This window comes from Miniopterus schreibersii, assembly GCF_964146895.1.
Source record: "Miniopterus schreibersii genome assembly, chromosome: 1".
Classification (NCBI taxonomy): domain Eukaryota; kingdom Metazoa; phylum Chordata; class Mammalia; order Chiroptera; family Miniopteridae; genus Miniopterus; species Miniopterus schreibersii.
In genome coordinates, this window is record NC_138101.1 from 183,214,681 (window position 1) to 183,239,068 (window position 24,388).

The window sequence follows — 24,388 nt, forward strand, 5'->3', positions numbered from 1 at the left end:
CTCCCACCCGTGTGACAGAGAAGCCAGCCAACTGTTTTCCTGCCTTTGAGTTCGTTGGTCTTGGGACAGCATGAAAATAGGTTTTAGAAAGTCCTTTGTAGAATATAAACTACAAAAAGGGAAATATGGTCGGAGAGTGGCGCCACACAGAGATTTAAGCTCTAATTACGATCTTGAAATACTTTGGCCTTAACAAGGGCTAGGAAAAATGCTAATTTAATATGTATTTAATAGATGTACAAATTATATTAGACATTTCCGTTTAAAAGGGCATTTTGAAAATTGCTCTTACCACTTTCATCCCTTGGAAGGTTTGCCTTTGAAGTGATTCCTGAAGTGTGATGGTTTGATATTAATGAGTAGAAAAATAGGAAATTTTGGAAAGCAGTTAGCTAGAAATCTTAAGGACTCCCCATCCCTGTCATTTCAGTCTCAGTTATAGCCTGTTTCAGTGTGGTGGTCTAGCGTGAAAGCACATAGTTAGGATGATCACTTATCTTCTAAAGGATGATAAAAGAATTTAAAAGTTGCTAATTATTAAAAAATATATGATATACTCTTATAAGGTTCTTTACCTGGTAGCTTCCAGGTGGTAGTTGGGACCAGAATGGGTGTAAACTTAGTCTCTTTTTTCTGTTAAGAGTACAATCCTGGGTCACTGCAGATTTTTGGATCACTAAAACTGTAAGCAGTCTTCCTTAAAGTGGTCACTAAGGTTGTCTTTCTTTTCCCTTCCACAAGAATTCTTATCAGTGACGGCAGACCATAAAACAGTCCTTCATCTATGGTTTTGAAGTTGTGTGTTTTTCTGCTCCTGTCTGATGAGACCTCTTATCTTTTTAGATCTCATCATCAGGTAATTTAGTGACAAGTTTAATTGGGGAAAACGGGGAAAGATTTACTCCCCTGAGTTTGCTTGTTTTTGCTAATATACTCGTCATTTGGTGAGTGAGTTTTTGTGCTTAAAAACATGTTGACTTCAGGCATTTAACAAGGGCCAACCAACTATTTTCAGTGGCCAAAGTGAGCATGGATGGTCGGATTCTAAGTGTAGCCAGATGAAAGGTGACTGTTTTCTATAGACAGGGTGGACTCTGCAGTGCCATTATCTATTTTGTACAATTATTCTAAAACAACAGATTCTATTCAAGCTCTCTTTTTCTTTTTGAATTTCCTTTTTTGCAGATGTGGCCTCATGGATGAGCTGGTACATGACTTAGCCTCAGCCTTGGAGCAGACATCTGAACAGAATAAGCTTGGTGAGCTGTGGGAAGAGATGGCCTTGAGCCCCCGGCAGCAGAGGCGGCAGCTTCGCAAACGGAGAGGCCGGAAGCGCCGTTCAGACTTCACTCACCTGACAGAGCATACCTGCTGCTACAGTGAGGCTTCTGAGTCCAGTCTGGATGAGGCCATTAAGGACTGTCGAGAAATGGCCCCAGTCACCAATTTTAGTGATTCTGATGACACAATGGTAGCCAAACGGCACTCAGCTCTCAACACCATTGTTAAGAGTAAGCAACATTCTTGGCATGAATCTGACTCCTTTACTGAAAATGCACCTTGTCGACCGCTCAGGCGCAGGCGGAAGGTGAAGCGAGTGACATCAGAGGTGGCTGCCAGCCTTCAGCAGAAGCTCAAGGTGTCAGATTGGAGCTATGAGAGAGGGTGTAGGTTCAAGTCTGCTAAGAAGCAGCGTCTGTCACGCTGGAAGGAGAATGCTCCCTGGACCTCGTCAGGCCACGGATTGTGTGAATCAGTAGAAAACAGGACTTTTCTAAGCAAAACAGGAAGGAAAGAAAGGATGGAGTGTGAAGCAGATGAACAAAAACAGGGCTCTGATGAGAACATGTCAGAATGGTGAGATCTCTCTTACTTAGAGATTTTCCTGATTAATTTGGCCCAAAGTACAAATCCACAATCTTGATGAATTCAGCTTTCTTTCAAGCCAGCCACTGTAATATTGACTTTGTAGTTCTCATTTAACCAATCAGGTAGTGTTTATCTTGTTTTATTTATTTGTTTCTTATTGATTTTAGAGGGAGGAAGGGAGAGAGAGGGAAACATCAATCGGTTGCCTCCTGCATGCACCCTAAACGGGCATCGAACTGGCAACCTGGGTATGTGCCCTGATCGGGAATCAAACCCTCCACCTTTTGGTGTATGGGACGATGCTCCAGCCAACTGGGTCACACCGGCCAGGGCTATTTCTGGTTTTTTAAAGAACATTCATGATTCTATTTCCCTGTCAAGAAGGCTATAATGTAATAGAAACACATTTGTTTCTAAAATTGTTTAAAATGTGTGCCTCAAATATATAACCAGAATTTTAAGAACAGTTCGCTGCTGTTTATGCCGTGTAGTTCATACATAGGTATTGTTCTTTAGAACCAGGGTGTCTGCAGAGGCTGGTGTGTGTGTTTGTGTGTGTACTATTAATGCTGCCACCAGGCACATGGAGTTTGTAAATGTTAGTGGTACTGCCTTTACCCATTAAGAATCATGGCTTTAGATACTTCTGCTATAATTCTGTTCTCAGCTGCTTATAGTTTGACTGTACTGAGTTTATTTTTTATGGCTCGTATACAAGTTGTCTGAACACATGGTAGGCTTTGAAAATAGTACTGAGCCCCATTAGTCTTATGTCAAATGTCACTGAGCCAGTATGTAATGGCTCAATTACATTAAGAATTTGTATGTAATGGGTGCATGTTTATAATATCAGCGTAGTTTTTATTTTTTAAAAACATCTCAGATAGGTAGTCCTAGGAACACTGAAACTCCCCTGCTTGATACTTTAACATTATTATTAATAATATGTGATATCTGTTTCTCCATGAGGATGCTGTTGGTGTTTTGGATGGGGCAGTCTTTGTGGTGAGGGATGGTCCTATGCCTTGCAGGATATTTGACATGTCTAGTTTGTTCCCACCTCTCACCCCCTCTTCATAGTACCAAGTTGCCTGAACACATGGTAGGCTTTGAAAATAACAGTACTGAATATGCCTCCATGGGTGTTCCCTAGGTGGGTTGAGTATATTCTGTTATTGATAACATTAGCTAGCATTTCTGAAGCACAGTGTGCCAGGCACTGTACTATTGTGCATAACATATATTCTTATTTGATGTTCACACCTCCACTGTATGGTCGCTACCACTATTTGTATTTTATAGAAGAAGAAATGGAGGTTAAGTGTGGTTAGATAATTTGTCCAAGGTGGCAAAACTGGAAATCAAACGTGATTCCTAAGCTCATACTTAACCACCATGTTTCCTACCCTTTGACTTTGCCTTTTCCGTGGCTTTTTTTCTCTCATCTTAACTTCTACAACCTTAGGATGTATGACCTTTCTTAGGACTTCGCTTCTTTTGAAGTTTGTCTGAAAAACAAAGACATAAATCTTGGGAACTCTGAGGTGAGGCTGTGTCAGTAACAGGAAAGGCTTTGTAGATCTGTATGCCGGTACCTTTTCCTGGATGTTTTTTAATCCAGCTGCACAACTAGGTAGGCTTATAATTTGGCCTTTTAAATATATCTTTATTGATTTCAGAGAGAGGAAAGGAGAGGGAGAGAGAGAGATAGAAACATCAATGATGAGAGAGTCATTGATCGAGCCTGCAACCCGGACATGTGCCCTGACTGGGAATCGAACCCTGATCGCCTGGATCCCAGGTCGACGCTCAACCGCTGAGCCACGCTCGGCTGGGCTAATTTGGCCTTTTAATTTTCCTCCAATGTATTCTGAGGCCTATTTATCCAATTTATATGTAAATTTTGGATTATAAAGATTTCCCCCCCTCATCATGCTATTTTTAATTAAACAAGAAATACATAGACAATTTGTAACCTTTCACAATGTTGAAACCTTCAGTTGAGGTGTTCAAGTTTGTTTCAATGTTGAGCATACATACCAAATAGTAATCTTACTGTTGAGAATGGCTATTTTAAAAAGCAGCTTTTTGGTATGGTAGCTTGTGTATATTTCTTCCCCAGAATTTCTTGTTAAACTATGGCATAACTGTGTGTGTGAGAGAGACTGTTAACTCTGTCTACTCTAACAGCTCATGTATGGTTCCAAATGTAGAGCCTATAATCCAGCAGTGAGGCACTTTGTTCTTTCTGGTTCCTTCTTACCCCATCTATTGCACATTACAGCCAGGTGGTGAGACTAAACCTTCTAGTTATCTGAGAGCCTGGATAAATTGACGTAGGCAGCAACTCTTAGAATTTCTTACTCTTTTCAGATTGAGGAGACCTTGTTTCCCCTTTTGGTCTATCTCCCTAGTCCATGACTTGAGAGTTTTTCCAATAACGTGGACACCAAAGCCCTTGCAGCGGGCTATGAGGAAATAGTGGGTGGAGTAGTAGGAGAAATAGAAAAAAATCCTTTAGAATCTGATTATGTAGGAGGCTTAAATTTGCCTTGATTATGTTGATTCATCTGTAGTTATAAACAGAAGTGCTTTGTATTTCCCCCTTAAATTACTCTATGGGGAAAGAGGGCTGATTCTTGCTTATTCTTTGACTGCATTTTATGTTCATCCTCTCAGCAGTGAAGGTGAACTAAAATCTCCTGCCCTCAGTTGTTGAGCACACCTGATAGATGGGAGTAGCATTAGAATGTTTAAGTGATAATAGTGTATGGTTGGGATATTATACTGTCTGGGTGAGTTGGTTCCGTCAAAATTTTCTTAGTTTTTCTGTATTAAAAGAATTATTTCCAAGAATCTTCTTGGTTACTCTTTTCATAAATTTGTTTGGATGTGTCGGTTTATTCACAGATCAAAGTGTAGAACTTTACTTTTTATTGGTGGTATTGAGGGTTGTCAGAGTATATATGATCCAACTTTAAAATTATTAGGATGAATTGATCATTTAGCTTAGCCTAGTCAGTGGATAGAGTTCTTTTAAAAAGCATGCATTAGGTGTTTTAGGTTAGAAAATGTATGTTTCAATCAGAGATCTTTATTTCTAATTTCCTTAAATTCACTCTGCTAACTAAACATGGAGTCTTCTTAAGTGTAACCAATAATTCTTTTTACTTTTTCTCTTTCTATTCTTCAGCTCTATACCAACCGATAGCTTGAATTCTGAGGAACTGAAAGTGGTTATGATGTAATAGCTTTCTTATGCCTGCAAAAAGATCAACTGTTATTTTAATATTTTTCTGTGTATGTATGCTCCATTCTAAAAGGAGCAGCTCTTTTGTAACAGCTCTTTTCAGTACTTTCTACTGATCTTTATTCAAATTGCCTATATAGCAGTTATTAATTAGGTGATGCATAGCCTGATTTTGCTCTATTCTCCACTAATACGCCATTCATTTGTTCTCTTTGAATATAGCGTAGCTTCTTTTCTTTCATAAGTGAGTTGGTTTGGTGATGATCTGAGGTTGCAGTCAGGAACCTTCCTATGGTGATGTATTAGAGGCTGACCTTACAGGAGAGAAAATATTCCTTTCTCTTGGAAGGCAAGTGACAGAGATAGAGTGCTAAACCTTCCCCCTCCTTCTCCAGCCCAAGCTGACCTTCTGCGGCCCCTTGGTGCCTCTTGTTTTCTTATTTTTATAGAAAATCAATATCCCTTCTGACACAAACAATAGCTCAGAAGCAAGAATAAATGGCAGAAAGCTGAGATCTCTGTCTATCACCTCTCACTTTAACTCTCCCGAACTCTTTAATTATGAGTGGGCTTTGCTCCAGGTGTTTGTGACAGTGAAATTGCTAAATGAGGACCATTTTAACCAAAGATTGGGTGATCAATAACACTCTATAGCAGTAGCTTGTTGGATCAATAGCATTCATTATTTCATGGTTAAGGTAAGTAGCCTCCTTTGCAAGTGGAGGTCATTAATCAGGGGTTACTGGAGCTGTGGAAAAGAATATATGTGGTAGGTTGAGGATGTTCTGTATTCTATTCTGTAAATAGGGATGCTGACCAACAGTATATTTACCATTGTTGCAAATGATACTCTTGCATTTGAGAGTATTGAATAGCTAGCATAGTGTGCTTATATGGATTTAGTCAAAGTTCTGCTAGCACATCCTTAGGAACAACTGAAAAAGACAACTTGGAAGGTAGATTTGATACTGTTGAATTTGAGGATCTTGCCTTGGAAAGAAATGTCTACCTCTTGAAAGAAATGCTAGGATTATTCTGTGTGGATCCAGAGAAAGGAACTTGGACTCATAGATGGAAAGTACAGAGAGTTAAATGTTGCCTCAGTATAAAATATAACATTCTAAACATTAGAACTGTATAAAAATGAAGTGAATTGTTTCACTAGGTATTGAGTTCTAGATCACTGGAGGGATTCAAGCCTGGACTTGGTGACCACTTACTATGTTATTGTAAAGTTGGAGAGTTTGAACTGAATGATGTCTAAAGTCCTTGCAACACTGAATCTATAATTCTTTTTAGTTACAACCTTCTTCCTATTACTTTAACTTCATTTTTTAAATAAAGCATCTGATAAGCAGTCTCCACTGCCCACTAAAATACTTAAAAAGGCATAAAATATTGTAAACTCACATCACCAGAAACTAGGACTTACATTTGGCCTGTTGTCAAGGTTTCCCCAGACCATAACACTGATAGAGCTCCACTGGAGAGTGCAATTGGAAACCCTCCTCAGCAGTGCTGAACCTGCTCTGAAGCTGGACACTGAGGCCTTGCATCCTTTCTCTGTAGTCAGCTCTTGGTTCAGAAATGCAAGGTTAATTTTGGTCAGAAAATTGAGCAGCTGTAGTTTGAGCCAGTGTTGTTCTATCCTTTACTTCCCAAGCATTTTCCAGTTTCTTTGGAGGCTGTAACTCCCAGAATATACTTGAATAGGGAATCTTAGTGTTTTCTGTGTTTATATTTTTGTTTGAGGGTAGAGGGAGGCAGTCATAGCATATCGAGTCGTAGGAAATACAGTCTCCAAAAATAAAGTTTACTGTTGGCATGGGCAGAGAAGAAAAAAGCACTCATAGTGTAGAGCGTTCTGGGAATTGTAGTGTTTTATATGCATTCATTTATTTCAGACTCCTAAAAATGGGGTCTGAATCAGGCAGTGAGTGTTAGAAGATCCTGTCTCAGTCCAACATAGCTATATGAGCTAAAAGCCTGCCAGTGACACTGGCAATTAGTCTCGTGGCTCTGCACATCCTCTTGGCCAATTGTAGATGAGGTGAGAAGAGCATATTACTACCCATATCCAAGGGAATACAGAATGGGAAGGTAATTTACACACCCTTTCTGTTGGCAAATATCAGATTCTAGGTAAAGAAGTTGTCAGAAAGAGGTCATTGAACAAGTTCTGCAGAAGAAAGAAAAGAGAACGTCATCCTAAAAATTCAGAGGAAGAACACATCTTTGAAAGTGATTGCCAGTGGAAACCAGGAGAGCATTTTAGAAAATCTTCATTAGGATTCAAGGAGGTTAATCACCTTGGAACAGGAGCAGTAAGTCATAAGGATAGAAAGGTGGCTATTTGAAAACCCAGTGCTATGGGAGGAAAAATTGTAGGGAAATTTGAAATGTAATTTGAAATGTTAAAAGACAGTTTATCCTGCTGAACACTGAGTTGATGATGTGGAGAACTTCAGAAGCCCTCCCAAAATGCAGAGAGAAGCTAGAAGTGAGAGAGAAGATGATAGATCTGGAGGACAGAGAAGAGAGGTCCAGTCTGTGAGTATGTAATATTCCCAAGGAAGAAACCAAAGCATTGGAATAGAAGAATGATTTAAAAAATAGAACTGAAGAGAAAAAGTATTCCTTAAAAAAAAAAAATTAAGTATAAAGATTAAAAGGGAAAACTAATGAAAAGAGACTTGTACCTAGATAGATCCTGGCAATACTTTTTGCATTCTGCGTTGGTGGTAGGGGCGGAACAAGTATAAAGAAAAAAGAGGGATGCAGAAAGGTTGGCATTCATCTCCACAGCACTAAATGCGAGGGGCCACATTTGTCTAGAGAGTCTAAGGTCGATTTCATACAGAAAGGAGCACAAAGACATCCTCAGATATGCAGGTCTCAGAAAGAATGTATGCCCTTTAAAAATTTACTCTGAAAAGATGTTTCATCTAACCAAAGATGAATCGCTATTAGCTCTAAGAAACGGTAAGTCTTGAAAGGATGGGTGGGCTTCTCTGAGGCACAGCCCCCAGCTCAGTAGCAGAGTCCTGAGCAAAATTATTATCTCTGCAAAGCATATCTGATTGCAGTGGCTGTAGTAATGAACCTGTGAAACTGGAGTGGTTGCTGCTTTCGTGGCTCCATCGGAATGAAAGTGAAAAACTCCATTATACATTCTCATAATTTATTATGGGAATAATTTTACAATTGATGTGAGATATTTCTCTGAAAAACCTCTCAGTCACGTTACTTTCATTCTCAGAAGTCTGATTACGTATGGTTACAAATGAATCACCTTGACCCAGGGAAAAGTTTAGCAAAGATGTCTTTGGGCAGTGGATCTAGGAGTGATATTTTTTCATTCTGTTTTTCTGAATTCTAAGGTAATTTAAAATTTTTATTAAATACATCATTATTTAATTAAAAAATTAAAATTAAAACTCATTTTTTATTATGATGATGTAAGCTATAAACTATCCTGCTTATTTCTTTTAAAATTAGATGTAAGAGGCACCTTTTATTTGAGCTACTTGGTAACAATAATCTTAAATGAGTAAGAAACCTGGGTGCTAACTTATTGATACCAACTTTTGATTATAGATGATAAGCTTATTTGTACCTCCTTATTGTAATTGAGACAGGTTAAACTATTCTCATTCAGTTCTAAATTTATAGTCTTCTGTAGTTAGGAATATGAAAGAACTAGCAAGCTCTCAGGTTAGAGGACAGGCTGTTTTTTTCTCTCCCAGTTTGTGGGAATTTACCGAGATTTGTCATATTGAAAATAGAAGCTTCTCATTAGGGCTAGAAAGTAGGGAATTATTTTCAAAAAAGAATTCATAAAGATGCTGTATTATTTATTGCTGCAGAAAAATTGCCCTAAAGCATAGCAGCTTTAAATAACAAATATGTACAGTCTTATAGTTCCTGAAGTCAGGAATTGGGGAGCAGCTTAGCTGGGTGGTTCTGGTTCAGAGCCTCTCATACTGTTGCAGTCAAATTGTTAGCTTTCAATGCTGAGGCTGCAGTTGTCTCAAGGCTCAACTAGAGCTGAAGGCTTTACTTCAAAGTTCAGCCACAGGACTGTTGGCAGATCTCATTTTCTTACATGCTGATAGGCCAAGAGCCTCAGTATCTTTCCACTTCCGAGCTTACTCACAGGGCTGTTCACAGGGAGAGGTGGAGTGGGAGGGAATCTCCAGAGTGCCCAAGATGGAAGCCACAGTCTCTTATTAAACCTGTTCTCAGAAGTGAATAGGTTACTTCTGCCTATGCTGTTGGTTACACAGACCAACCAGGGTGTGAAATACCAGGAAGTGAGCCATCTGTGAGTTCAGATACCACAGATGGCTATTGGTCTTCTGAATTTTTTTTCCTAACTTAGTGCGAAGCTAAATTTAGGAATAATTCAGACTAATATTTCCCCAGAACTTATCAGGAGAAGGTTTTTACTTCTATTTCAAAGAAAGGGCCTTCAGGAACTATAAGTTATGCAAACAGGTATAGATCCCTGAGAGTATATTTTATTGTGTTTTAAGTAAGTATACTGAAGATGAATGTTTATTTTTTAGACTCAAGATATGGCATGAAGGGGGAGAGCCTTTCTCCTAAGTGAGTATGATGCATTTTTAGCTGATAAGCAGTAGTCAAAGCACAGCTAGAATTTCAGCCATGTCTGAATGTTTTAAGTAGCAAAATGCAAGGGACCACTCTTTTCTTAGTTCATTTAATCAGTTTGCATTTTCAGGAGAATGAAAATGAGAAGTGCTGAAATTCAAAAGAATCTTAATAGGATTGACATTTATTAAGTGAGGTGACTCTCTCTCTGTGCATCAGCCATGTTTTAGTGGCCATTCAGGGAGGACATGGGCTTAGGAGGTACACCACCCTCGCTCTGATATTTGTTCACTGTGTAATGTTGGGCAAGTGCTTAACTTCTCTTAAGTATCATTCGTTTATCTGTGATACGACATTGACATAATTACCTCATAGAGTTTTGGGGTGGAACAAATGTGATAATGAATATATGGCACTTAGTACTTTGCCTGGCTGGTAGTAGAACTCCATAAATGATATTACTGGTATCAATAATTAATCGTAACCTTCTATATTAATAATTTCCCTAATAAACTCAATTCAAGTACCAAACCCTTTCTTGAGACATTTGAAGTTTAGATAATCTGTTGAGAGCAGTGTCTCTCTCTGTCTCTTGGATGAAATCCAGGTGCAGGTAAAATACTAGATTTCATAGGCTACATTTTATTTTCCATTTAAAATGAAAATAGATTGGAGACCCATAGAATTCTTTAAATTGAGGTATAATTGAGAGCCCTGTAGAATTTAGATTACTATTTTAATAAGAATGTCAGTGAGAAAATTACTACTATTAGCTTCTAAAATAATAATGTTTGGGTACATATAAGAAATAGCACTCTAGAAGTAGCTTTCTAATCTTTCATCCTTTGCCTTTGCATAGTGCTCTAGTGTTCACAAAGTGGGTTCACATGCCTTATATCATCACATCCTCAGAATAGTCCATCCACATTTGATGTGCAGGGAAATAGGATTAGAGAGGTAAAATGACATACCACAAAGGCCATGCAAGGGGAAACAACAGAGCTGGTTTGAATGAGTTCATTCCATTTATGTAACTTGTATTGAATGTTGGTCATGAGCCAGGTGCTATGCTAGGCATTGGGGACATTGAGATGACCAAAGTATTTCCTTTCCAGCCTGGATCTCTCTCTTCTGTGGCTATAGGATCTCCTTTCTGCCTGGGCTAGGCAGAGAAGGAGGATCTGTACAACACTTGAGTAATTTCAGTTCTACCAGTTTGCCTGGAGTTCCAGTTGCCTTCTCTTGGTTCCTGGGATCTGGAGGCCTGAGACTGTTTGAGGCCTTGCTCGGCCCTGGCAAGGGAGTGACAACTCTGCCCCTGAAGGCTGGTTCTATCCAGCAAAGTACACAGTTTCCTCTCCACTGAAGTGGTTTCCCTTAACATGACATCCCTCCATCCTTCTACTTTGTTCATTACTCTAGATGGGGGTTCTTAACTTTGGCAGTACTGATATTTGGGGCCAGATAACTATGTTATGAGGGCTGTCCTGTGCGTTGTAGGGTGTTTAGAAGCATCCCTGGTTTCTACACAGTAGATGCCAGTAGGACATAAACTCCCTTTTCCCCTCTCCAATTCTCACAAAAATGGTTCCAGACTTGCCAAATGACCCACAGGGTCTGTGAGGGCCAAAATTGCCTCTGAGCCAGAAATGAAGGAAGGCCACAGGACTGGACAACTTTGGCCTATAACTTGAAAGGGGAAATATTTGGTTCTACTTTATAGCTAGCACTACGTATGGCATGCTGCTTCATAATGTTTATGTTATTTTTCTTTTTGGTTAATTATGCTAACAGTTTCTTACATATTAGATTTCTACAGTGCAAGTTCTGAGGAAATAAATTTAGCAGGTGCTGTCAGATGAAATAGTCATTTCCAGATACTGGTAGAATGATGATACTTTTATGTAATAAGTGTTCTGTAAGACATAAATCATTTTCTCAATGAAGAAAATACATATCTTCCTTGACCATAACCTTAAAACCTTGGTGATAGTCCTATGACATCATTACTATGACTCTGATTAACTGTATATAGAAATTCATAGAAGAGATTAGTTCAAGCTCTTTCAAGAACAGTGAGTCTCCTTAAATGCTGTTGACAAAAATAGAAAATGTATAGTGACAAGAAGGTTTTAGGTTACGAACACCTTTCTTGATCCAACACTTTGAGCTTGCCTCCTTTATTTAGAATATGAGGAGAGAATGGAATCCATGCAAAGAAGGAACAAGGAAGCGCTGTATCTGTAGTACTTACCAATGGCTGGAGATGAATGGGGAAAAGAATTGATAGACTTTATAAAAAAGCAGCAGTTTTAATTGGGAATGTTCAAATAGAGGGGACCATAGACATTGCAGAGTCAAACTTATAATACATGTAGAGCAGGGATCAGCAAGCTTTGTTGGTAAAGAGCCAGGTAGTAAATAGTTTAGGGCTTTGTGGGCAGTATGTTCTCTGTTGCAACTACTACGCATTTGTGTGAAAGAAGACATAGATGATATGTAAATGAATGAGTGTGGCTGTATTCCAATAAAAATGTACTTATGGACACTGAAATTTGGATTTCATATCTTTTCCACATGTCATAAATGTTCTTTTGACACCCCCCCCCCCCCCCCCCCCCCCCCCGGCACAGACAGGGATTTAAAGCTAAAAACCATTCTTAGCTCACAGGCCATACAAAAATAGGTAACTGGCTGTTGTTTGCTGACCCCTAAATCTCAGTTAGTGATACTGTTAGCCAATAAAGAATATAACACGATGGGGGAGCAGAATATCCCATGGCCCACCCTCCTTCATATCAAGAGGAGTTAAAAATATAAAATTTGCTTTATTTTGGAGGTTAAGATGAGAATAATAAAGTAGTAATATGAAAGGATGTGTAGTTAATACTCAATGGAGTTAGACCAGTAATATTCTTAAGAATTTGCTAAAAATATAAAAACAAAACCATTCAGCAGGCAGTCAGAAGTAGGAAGAATGCAGTAGTTTGTGAGGATGTCTTCTGGATTTAACTGCGGAGCTCTTTGAAGATTCTAAATCCATCAGAATTCATTGGTATAGTTTTGTAAGACCTTTCTTACAATGACACCTGAGAATGTTCCCACTTGTAAGCACAGAAGAAAAATAAAATGAAAGGACCTTTAAAGAAAGTGGATATGTTTTATTGACTGTTGCTGCAACAAATCTCTTAGGTCTGTTATTCAGAGACAAGCTTAAGTGAGGAGAGCATTGCTACTTAATTTAACCAACTTTTTTCTTTTTAATATATCTTTTTATTGATTTTAGAGAGAGGAAAGGAGAGGGAGAGAGTGAGAGAGGGAGACTGAAACATCAATGATGAGAGTGTCATTGATCGGCTGCCTCCTGCACGCCCCGACTGGGGATGGAGCCCTCAACCCGGGCATGTGCCCTGTCCGGGAATCAAACGCTGATCGCCTGGATCCTAGGTCGACGCTCAGCTGCTGAGCCACGTCCGGCCAGGCTAACCTACCTTTTTAGGGTTTAGTGTTGGCAAGATATTTGGAAATATTGCTAAATACAAAATATTTTCAGATTTTTGATCCAGAAATGTAAGGTGGGATTTTGCCATGCCTTATGCAGCATGGTGAGAATGTTTCTTCCTTGCTTTGGTTTCTTCCATCTTCTAGAGCAGGTGAAAAAAATGAATTCCCTCGGAAGGAAATATTCCCAGTTAAGGAAACAGCTAATAGAAAGAATAGAGAAATTTTTCTTGAACCACATATATCAAATTTGATGATTACATGAAAGAAATACAGCCTCTCAAAAGAAGCAGAATCAATTGTTAGCAATAACTCAGAAAATGAAACTTATTGGATGGAATTCTATGGGGCAAAAGTTTTATTTCAATGAGTTCAAATGGAGTTTGTTTTTACGTTTTTATATCTTTTTGAAAATGAGTTTTTTTGTATATGCTTGATATGAAGGAAGACATTAAATTTAGAAAATACAACTTTTGCCATACTGATTTCCCCTCCCCGTTTATGGAGTTTTGTTTGCTGCTTTGTAAATGGGAGAAGAAACTTGAGAGATGCTGGATATCTTAAATTTGGACAACTTCATTTGAAACTGATAGTTGGTAATACTGAAAAATAAAATTAGTTGGTAAATTTGTAAATTTATGTTGTTTAATATACCAAAACAGGTTGAGGTAATTTCTATGAGCCTTAATAAATAACTTTCTAATGATAAGTTAACAAAGTGATTTTAGATATTTTTAAAGTACTTTGAAATGTAAATAAAAGTTACAGAATTCTTCTTAGTAAACTTTCCCCTATGACTTAACCATGAAATTTACATTTCTGATTGACTAATGAGATTAGGGAAACTTTTGATTTGTAAACCAGGATATTGGACAGTGCTTTGTATTTAACTGGAGCTGATGTGTTCTCTTGTGTTTTACTCTTTTTTCAGTGAAACCAGCAGTGTGTGTAGCAGCAGTGACACAGGGCTCTTTACCAACGATGAAGGACGGCAAGGTAATCTTGATCTCAGCTTTAGGAAGATTTTAATGATTATAGGAGTGAGTCACTGAGAATATAGTTGTCTATAGCAGTGGTTCTCAGACTTTAGGGCATATAAGAATTGTTAAGACTGGGGAATTGTTAAGACTGCAAATTCTTGAACTCCTAGAAATCAAATAGGTCTAGAATTGGCCCTTAGAATCTGCATTTTTCATAAGCACCTGTGGTGATTTTTATGCAGAAAGTTCAGTCTTTGAGAATCATTGATCCAGGGGGATTATGGTGTCAAGGATGGCACTTTGGGAAGTTGCTTTTTATTAAAACCAAAAAATAGCCTCATGTATTACTTTCTTTTTTTGGATGTTAAGGCATTCTTGTTTTCACATAGAGAGAATTTATTTTTATAACCTTATTTATAAATGAGCACAGTGTTCTGGGTGAATATATTATAGAAAACATCTTTCTAATGTTAAAACTCCTAAAGTTTAGCATAGAACACTGAATAAGGCTGATGTATGTTAATTATCAGTTCTTTGTTTTTACTACCTAAACAGTAACCTGAAACTGTTCTTTTTAAAAAAACTTTGTTCTTGTCCTGAACACTTGCTTAGGACCACAATAATTGGGTACCAATAAGAATTTCATATTGAAATTCCTTTGGACTAGTTTTCTTACTCTAAATAATGGATTTGTAGATCTCTAATGTCCCTTCTAGCTCTGAAATCCAGAGATTTTTCTACAAGGGCTAAGTGATTGAAGGACAGAGAGGCACGGTGGCTACATGTCTTGGTTGATACAAATAGGTTGCCTAGTAACTGAAGGGATCCGGGAGCTGTGAGACTGGAGACCCAAGTCCTGATTTTGGAAAGAGAGACCATGGAGGGGGTGGTGTCTCACCCATGCCTCAGAGTTAATAAGCATGGATGGAGTTGTTAAGCTTCCTGCTATATGGGAGTTGTGAGTACATTTCTGTGTCTTTCTGATTCTGAGGGAGCTAGGGGTTGTTTGAGGTTGTGTGTGTGTATATTCCCTGGTAGGTTCTAGTCAGGGTTTTGATTCTTCTATCTTCTACCAGGAAGGTGTGGTTGTCTTTCCATGAATGAGCTGGTGCATACTGTTCAGAATTACTAATATTTACTCTTTTTCTTTGCTTTTACTGCAATGCTATGAATTGTCATAATGCATCTCTTAAAGATTATGCTGTGAAATTATAAAGAGGAGGAAGAAAGTGAGGACCTATTACAACAGATTAGGTTTTGGGCATTTGAAAAACCTTTCCACTGATAAAAAATCCTTTATCACAGAAGATTGTGGAATATTCTACAGCCCCATCTTTCTTCTTTGCCTCTCTCTCAACTTTATATATTCTGGTGATAATTTAGATGCCTAGAGTTCTCAGAACAAAGCTATGTTATTTCCTGCTTCCATGTCTTTGTTTATGCTGGTCTCCGCCTGAAATCTCATCCTCACTTTTCCTTGAATGGCTGCTTATCCACTAAGACACAGTCCTTTTGCTTCTCTGGGGCATATTTATAGACTACATCTCTGGGTTTTCTTACCTTCATAGGTTGGGCCAGTAAGAGGCATCAGCAGAAGAGTGGAGGGAGAAAGGGAGATGGATGAGATTGGATGTAATAGTCAAGTTTTTATTAAGATAATACTGTTTAACAATTCCAAAATTTCAGTGGTTTTTCACATTTATTTCTTACTATGGGACTGGAGGTTAGCTGAGGTTCAGTTTATCTGGGTCAGCTGGTCTCCAGGCTTCAAGTTAGGTTTGTATCTACTCAGTGTGTCTTATTCTGGGTACTAGGCTAAAGAAGCAATGGCTATATGACTCACGGACTTCTCATGGTAGAGGACATGAATGCCAAGTGACCAGGTCAGACCATGCACGAATATTTAAAGCTTTTGCTTAAATCACATTTGTTAATGTTCTACCACCTAAAGCAAGTCATATGACCAAACCCGCTGCCTGTGGGATGGGGAAGTGTGCTCTGCCTCAAGGGGAAGGCTCTGTGGAATCCCATGGCAAAAGTCACGGGCGCATCATTCTATCATGGGGAGGCAGTGATGAGGTGGCAACAATAATGCACTCTACTGCTTGGAGTATGGCTTCCCCGAGTCCCTTTCTGTTGCACTGCTGGTTGACTGGTGCATTCGGTGCAGAAGGCCACCACTCCTGTTGGGCAGCCTTCTCCGATAACCACAGTTATCTCTCTGGGCTCTGGTAACCCTTCTTTCCCCATGCTACTTCAGGTCTAGTAATGGTAAAGATCCTCACTGTGCTGGCTCCAGGGTGCTTCACCGTCCTTTGTTGGTTTCTTTCTCTTAATACTGTCTTACACCTTTGTAGGTAATCACTTTATTAAAGTCTCAGTTACTCCATTTAAATGTGCACATTTCCTAAAGGGATTCTGGCTGATACTCTCAGTGTAGGCACCATCTTCTAGAACCTGTACTCTTTTCTTTCCCTGTACTTGTTGCTTTCTTACATCTTACCATATTACATTATTGTTTATAGATGTGTGTTTTCTCCATTGAGGTTTTTCAAAGACAGAAAATTTTTTTAAATTATTTGCAACCACAATAGGTGACACATTGCCTGACATATATTGAGCGCTTAATAAATAATTGGAAGCCCAGTTGAGGGGGAAAATTCTCCTTTTTCCCCTCAAACAGAATTGTACATAGAACCTCAAATTGTAAAACAGCTAAACCTATTTTGGTTAAAGCAAGATCCTAAAGGAGCAGGGTTTCAGGAGCCTGATCCACTCAGACTCTTCCTTATCTCTGGCAGCACTCTCTTGAGGAGCTCCTGCATCAGGCATCCTAGTAAACCCAGGGTGAAGACTACGAGTCTAGATGATCTCACAGGTTGCTTCCAGTTCAGTGAGTCTCTTTTCATATTATTAAAAATCATGAGTGAATGCTTGAGAACCAAAAAAGTTCATGATAGTTTGCCATTTGTTATCAGGAAACCGACCTAGCTAAGTACACTGTTTTACTAAATGGTCTAAGGAATGCTTATGAATAAGAAAAGAATTACTATATTGAAGTACAGATAACCAAATTATCATTCATTCTAATGCCTGTCTTTAATTTATCTATGTACATGGTTTGATGAGATACTTTTAGAGTAGTGAGTTGCAAATTGTGGTCCCCAGACCAGCTTAGCATCACTAGGGAACTTGTTAGAAATGCAGATTTTTGGTCCTTCCCAGACCTGAATCAGAAACTTTGGGAATAGGGCCCAGTAGTCGGTGTTTTAACACCTCCCGCCCCCACTGTGTTCTCTGATGCACACTAAAGGTTGAGAACCATTGATTAAGAGAAACAGCTGTTGGTGGTATGTTTTTTTAAGAGAACACTTCAAGTAACTTCTTTAGTGGCAATATCTGCTGCTATTCACCAGTATGCAGCTTTCATTTCCCCTTTTAGTGATCTCCACAGTGATTTAAGAGTTATCATCATCTTGAGTGTTAGTAGCCCATGAATCTGCTATTTCATGTGATTGACATGCCTCGAGCAGCTTCCTTGGGATCCCCAGTATACATTAGAGAATGAATGCATGAATGCATTATGAACTCTTTAGATGTTCTTGTAATAATTTCCTTCATCCGTGCTATTTTGAAAGGGGGGGGAAGGTTGGCAGGAATAAACTATTGGAAACTGAGATGCTATCATTGTAGACAATAGAAAGAAGTTTGAATCAAGAGCCTGGATATATGGGTCTAGTCTTGACTTTGTCATTATTGAAGAGTATGTAGCCTTGGGCAAATGATATAACTTCTTGACACAAACCTTGGGGGATTATATTATTTGTCTCTGGTTAGTTTTTTCCTGGTAGCTTGGATTGCTAGTGTCAAGATGATTTTCTGTCCCATTAATGAGGTACCAAGGAAAAGACAAGGTATGGATATACATTCTTTATTCACCTATTATGAGAAATGCAGCTATAGCAAGAAATCCCTCAGGAACAGCTAGTTTTGAATTGAGAAACGTTTGTGGGCTTTGAATCCCCAAGTTCATTTATACCGCTGAGAATGGTACACAGGAGGCAGTTTATTTTTGTGGTAAAGGCTTTGGAGTTGGTCAGGCTTTGAGTTCAAATCCTGTCTTCATCATATACTACCTTGATCGTGGACCTCTTTGGGCTTTAGTTGCCTCATTTGTAAGTTGGAGTTAGTGTAAGGTTTGGAAGAGAACATATTTATAGATTTTTTAGCATGGGCGCTGGTAGGTGGTAAAGGCTTAGTAAATGGTAGCTTTATTTTTTTACTATGAAAAGCAATCCAGCATAACACAGTGTGACATTTAAATGAAGCAGGTGTGGTGTTCCAGTTGTCATAATATGGATCAAGAAGAAGAATCAAAACGATTTTTTGGACTTGGACTTCATTTTAAAGCATACTCAGACCTATAGAGCTGAGAAGTCCTCCTCCCATGTGGTTTTTGACAGAGATGTTAAAATCCCAGCTTATGAAAATGATCTCTCTACTTCAGGGGATGACGAGCAGAGTGATTGGTTCTATGAAGGAGAATGTGTCCCCGGATTCACTGTCCCTAATCTTCTGCCCAAATGGGCTCCTGACCATTGCTCTGAAGTAGAAAGAATGGATTCTGGACTGGATAAGCTTTCAGATTCCACGTTCCTTTTACCTTCTCGGCCAGCTCAAAGAGGTGAGTTCTGAGGAGACCAAACTATACTTCACGTTTTCATGGTTCTTCTGGGGGAGAATCGTCCCATGGTATGCGTACTCCTTTCTTTAAGCACGCATTAACTATCTGATTTTTGGAGCTATTCCAGGGATTTTTCTAGACGATTCAAGGGTGAGTCTCAAAGTTTGAGGTTCTCTTTACCTAAATCAATACTTAGAGACTCTTGGGAGATATATTAGCAGGGCATTCTTTCAGCTTGCCATTGCCATTTGTGCCAGATTTAGGAAGCGTCTCACGGCTGTTTATCCTGCTGTGACTGATGGGCTATTGAGTACTCACTGGAAGCCTGAAGCATTGGATCTTGGAAGAGAACAGATTTCAGTAAGAACATTCACATACAAGTTACAATGGCATTTTTTGAATGGATGATTTAAAAATAGTCTCTAAATTTTAATAATTCTGTTGTGGACTTGAGCACAAATATACATCCCTTCCCTTCAGTGATGATATAGCAAGGTGGGGTGGAAAGACCTAGGACAGGGAGAAGGAAATGTGATAATACTGTCTGGGAGTGTCTGTGTAGCTCTGTGACTGTGACAGTCACTTCATTTTCTTGGGACGTCAGGGTCATTTAAGATATTGTGACATTGAACAAAAGTGTTTCAGAGGTTTCTTTTAGCTCTGTAAATGTATGATTCTAGGATTCCCAGTAATTAATAATCAACTAGTTAGTTATCAAGTATTTGTTGAGCATCTGTGTATGATCAGAATTTCAGTAAGAGCTGTAAACTGTAACATTTCATTATGATGAATTTGGGTTATTGAGGACTTCTCAAATAAGTTGGTTCTTGGTAAAGACTGTTCTCTGGCTGAGGGACATTGTTTGCTACCTTAATAATGTTTATCGAACATTTTAATGACCCTGTGTATAAGTTCTTCATGGACTAGTTAAAATACACACAAATAAGTAAGAACAGGAAGAAGAAACTTAAAGTGGCCTGTAACCCGTACTCTAAGACAATGTCATTGACAACATTTTGGTGTGGTTCTTCCAGTTGTCTCTTCTGTGTGTAGAACACATACAACAGTTAGGAAAATGGGATTATATTATACATGCTATTTTTACCATTATTTCATGAATTAGAATGGCTTTGAGTAATAACTAGCATTTAACTTATAATTAGAAATTGCTGATAATATCTTATATTTGTCTAGTTTTTTCAGTTTATTAGTACCTTCCATGTGCTATTTCATTTGGTTTCAAAACACCTGTATAAGATAGGACTAAGCAAGTGGTTATCCCTTTTTTATAGAGGAGGATGCCTAGGTGAGAGGTAAATGAGATGCCTGAGATCATAGTGCTGGTGTCAAAGACATGGGAATAGTAAGTCCTTGAAAAATATCCTACTGATACTAGTTTAAGGATCAGTTTAGTAGATCCTGGGCTGGAAGACCTCTGGTGTACTAGAAGCATGCCATTGCTAATGAATCTTCTGCATCTCAGTAGAGAACTTCCTTTTTGTTTTGTTTTAGGGTACCATGCTCGCTTGAATCGTCTGCCTGGAGCTGCAGCTCGATGCCTCAGAAAGGGGAGAAGGAGGCTTGTTGGGAAGGTGATAGCTCTTATTGTTTACCAGGCTCAGTGGGAGGATAATATTCTCTATGGGATTTGTGTACCCTCTTGATAATCAGAGGTGCTGCAGAACACCCTGGAGTGAATTAAGCCAACTGGAATAGTTTGCAAGTTCATAAGAATGAACATTATATGGGATATGAATGGATACACACATAAAGGATGAAGTTTAATTCATACGGAAGTTCTTACAAAGTGTACACTGTCATGACAGTATCTGTTGTCTAAATCTACAGGCCTGATTGCTGTCTCTTCTATTCTTTTGATTAATATTATGTTATTATTATATAAGTTAAAATACTCTTGGCTTCTTTATGATTCCTCATGAATTCATGGATGCTTCTTTTGTCCTATATTTGGTCTTTTATTTTAGAATTCATTAAAAAGAAAAAACTGGTACCTGGCTGGTGTTGCGCAGTCGTTGAGCATCGACCCATGAACCAAGAGATCACCAGTTCAATTTCCGGCCAGGGCACATGCCCAGGTTGCAGGCTTGATCCCTGGTAGGGGGTGTGCAGGAGGCAACTGATGGATGTTTCTCTCTTATTGATGTTTCTATCTCTCTCTCCCTTTCCCTTCCTCTCTCTAAAAATCAATAAAAATATATTTTAAAAAAGAAAAAACTGAAGAAAAACTTGTTACCAAATTTCAACACCCCTCACTAGCCGTGAGGGAGGAATATCTACCACTTACTCAGTTCTGCCTTTTCCAGGGACTGTGCTGGGCACTCAGTTCATTTAATTCTCCTACAACCTTGAAAAAAGGTGATACTCCTCTCTAGCAGGTGGGAAAAACTTGGGTTTAAAAAAGTTCAGTAATGTTTGATGTTATCCAGATACAAGTGGCAGAGTAGAGAATTGAACCCAGGTCTACTTCTTCTTTCTTTCAAATTTAAAAAAATACTTATTTTTCACTTTACCTTTGAGATTGAATATAGGTTAAGATTGGGGCTCATACCCAGTCAGAGAAGATGGTGGTCAGCAAAGAGTGAAGAAAGGAGAGGCATTTTAGAGCATTGATTAATTGGTTTACTCAGTAAGCATTTATAATGCCTACTGTGTGACAGGCTCTGTGCCAAGCCAGATGTGTAATAGTCAGAACCAAAGTATGGATGCCCTCAGAGAGCTACTGCTTTATAATTAGGGAACTGGTTTTTGAAGTTTTAACCATACAGAAAGAAATAAGGCTGTTTATTTCCAGATGAACTTAGATTCTTTTTATCTTTAAATTCAACTTCAAATGTTTAATTAGAAAGACAGTTGATTATTGGAAGAATGATACCTTATTCTTATTGTCACTCATTTTCCTGACAATAAAAGGCTGCTTTTGCTATTCTGGGTGCTTATTTTTGACAGCTAGCAGGTTAGGACTGAGTGCATGGGGTGGAGGGCAGCAGGAGGCTGGGAGTGGGAAACAGAGATGGTTTGATTTTTTTCTCTTTATTGGTTAAGCTTGACAGACAGTGTTCTCCCTATTATCTACCTTACTTTGTTTCAGCTCCTATAAAATAAGAGCCTTTCACTTCCATGGAAGTAAATCAGTTCATCTTGAAGGCTCCCGTTAGCTTGCCTGGAAGAAAACTGGGGCCTATTGGACATCTCTAAGGATTGCAAATGAATAGAATAATATTTACTTGTTTAATTCATCTTCATCACCTTAAAGGGATATTTGTCATTTCTAGCAGAGGTCACTGTTCTGCCCCCTTTTCCCCCCTCCCCCATCCCTCTTCTTTTTTTCTAAATTGTAATCATAAATAATGAGTTTCATTCACAGCTCCCTGCCAGCGAGCTGCTAATTACGCAAAGTACTGCTTGTAATTTACACAGTAATAAACTGTAAATTTAAACATTACGGCACTTTAAGTTAATAATTTTTTTGCTGTAACAAATAGCTCATTTTTCATCCATCTTTTCCCTTGGCCCCGCTACCACAGCTGTGTCTGTGACCAGAAGGCATAGGTGTAGGGATGACGAATATGAACAATACAGTATATGAAACCTTTCCATCTAGCTCCACTCCTGCCCAGAATCTGACCTCAAATTAATTTTTCTCTAGCCAGTTCTGCTAAAATGTGTATCCTAATATTTAAGCTAATTATACACATAGATGAATACAGATAATAATATTTGCCCAGAAACAAATGTGTTTTAGTAACAAGCTTGACATTCTTGACATTCATGCCCTGTGACTTATGCTCTCTCATCTTAGCACTTGCTCGTATGTGCATAACTCTTATTCATATATTGTTGGTATGCTTCCCTGGGCACTGTGATAGATATTCTTTGTAAATATGCTCATGTTAAATGAAGGGTGAGTGCCTTCTGCCATTTTCCAGTTTTTTGGAGATGATTAGTTTCTGAATTACTTGTGGTGTTATGGTAAGATTTCATATTGCAATCTTGAGAACCCCAAATTTAAGAACCAATTTATACAAACTTCTATTATTACTTTAAGAGATGACATTTGACAGACAAAATACAGGTGACAGTTTTTGTAAGTTGCAAAATTCCTTTGCGGTGTATACATCTACTCAGTAGGTATTTAGGTGTTACCAGTGAGGACTCTGTAAATGTCCCATTATGAAGGCTGTTGGACTATAATTGTATGACTCTAGGGAGCTTGATGTGCTGCTGGCCTGTTAAAAATTAGCTGCTGTTGGATTTTTTAAAAAAGTGTTTTTATTTCTATATACTTTAATAATTTCAGGAGGTATTACTTTAATAAGATTATATATATAGTAAACAATGTTTATAATGACTTTTTTTGAAACACTAGAGAAAAGTAAGTCTAGGGTAACATGAGATACTTAAAAATTTTTTTAAATTGATTTTAGAGAGAGGGGAAGGGAGAGACACATCAATGGGAGAGAGAAACATGCCTCCTACATGTGCCCTGACTGGGGGGTCAAACCCACAACCTAGGTATGTGCCCTGACCGGGAATCGAACCACAACCCTTTGGTGCCTGGGATGATGTTCCAACCAACTGAACCACACCAGCCAGGGCAACATGAAATACTTCTAAGTTAGATTTCCATAAAAAGAAATATAGTTGCTGTTAGATATTAAGATTGACATTTGACATGTGCCTTTGAAGTCGCAGGCGTAGTTATGGGAAAGTGTGAACTTGATGACAGGTTGTGCTTTATATATTTGTTTCTGTGGTTAGATGACACTCTTGTCTTTATTGTCTTTTCAGGAGACCAGTATAAGCACTTTGGGTACTGAGAGGATAGGCCACATCATTAGTGACTCTCGGCAGAAAGAGTAAGTGCTTTATATTTGCTGTCTAATCTAGTCTGTTCCTTGGAGAAGGAAGCAGAGGAAAGTTTTATAAAGGAATCTAGAAATCCAACTTTCGAGCTGAAAGAGGCGATCGTAAAGATTTGTACTTTATAGCAGTCAACATTGCTAATACTCTAAATCTATGGGTGACTATTTTTTCCTTTCTAGACTAGTTCTTATTTCTTTGCTTTTTATATCTATAGGTGCTGCATTTTGAAAGTAGCCTCCAGTAAAGATGTTACATTTTAAACTCATTTTTCTGTCAAAATTTTTTTTGTTCAAAATGGGTGATTGCCTCTACATTCGCTTAGATTCCCTTCCTTTTTTTTAGAGCTCTATATAGAGAAATATCTTTTTGTCCTAACTCCTGTGATGAGTACAGCTAAAAAGCCCATGTGTAGCTCTGGGAAACATTCCTCCCCTTCTTGTACAGCCTGGTCCCCTAACATGATTGGTTCTTTGATGTCTCCTGAACACGTCGTGGTCAGTACCCAGTTATGATCCTATACCTATCCAACCTGGGTGAATTTTTAATTTACAACATAGGCAAGATTGAGTGTAGTTTATGCCTTTGTTGAATTGGGGATCCTGTTGT

At 38.5% G+C, this 24,388-nt stretch overlaps 1 protein-coding gene across 3 annotated transcripts in view; it reads left to right on the forward strand.

The window, feature by feature from the left end:
• Positions 1-24,388, forward strand: part of GPATCH2L (G-patch domain containing 2 like) — a gene marked incomplete at its 3' end in the record, with an annotated part of 50,317 nt that overhangs the window by 1,075 nt on the left and 24,854 nt on the right. For all 3 annotated transcript variants that reach the window (XM_081117360.1, XM_081117359.1, XM_081117361.1), the window contains exons 2-6: positions 1,186-1,857; positions 14,166-14,230; positions 18,722-18,898; positions 20,411-20,490; positions 23,708-23,775. In XM_081117360.1, the coding sequence (XP_080973486.1) occupies positions 1,196-1,857; positions 14,166-14,230; positions 18,722-18,898; positions 20,411-20,490; positions 23,708-23,775 (1,052 nt within the window). In that variant the 5' untranslated portion in view covers positions 1,186-1,195. The remainder of the gene's footprint in view (positions 1-1,185; positions 1,858-14,165; positions 14,231-18,721; positions 18,899-20,410; positions 20,491-23,707; positions 23,776-24,388) is intronic.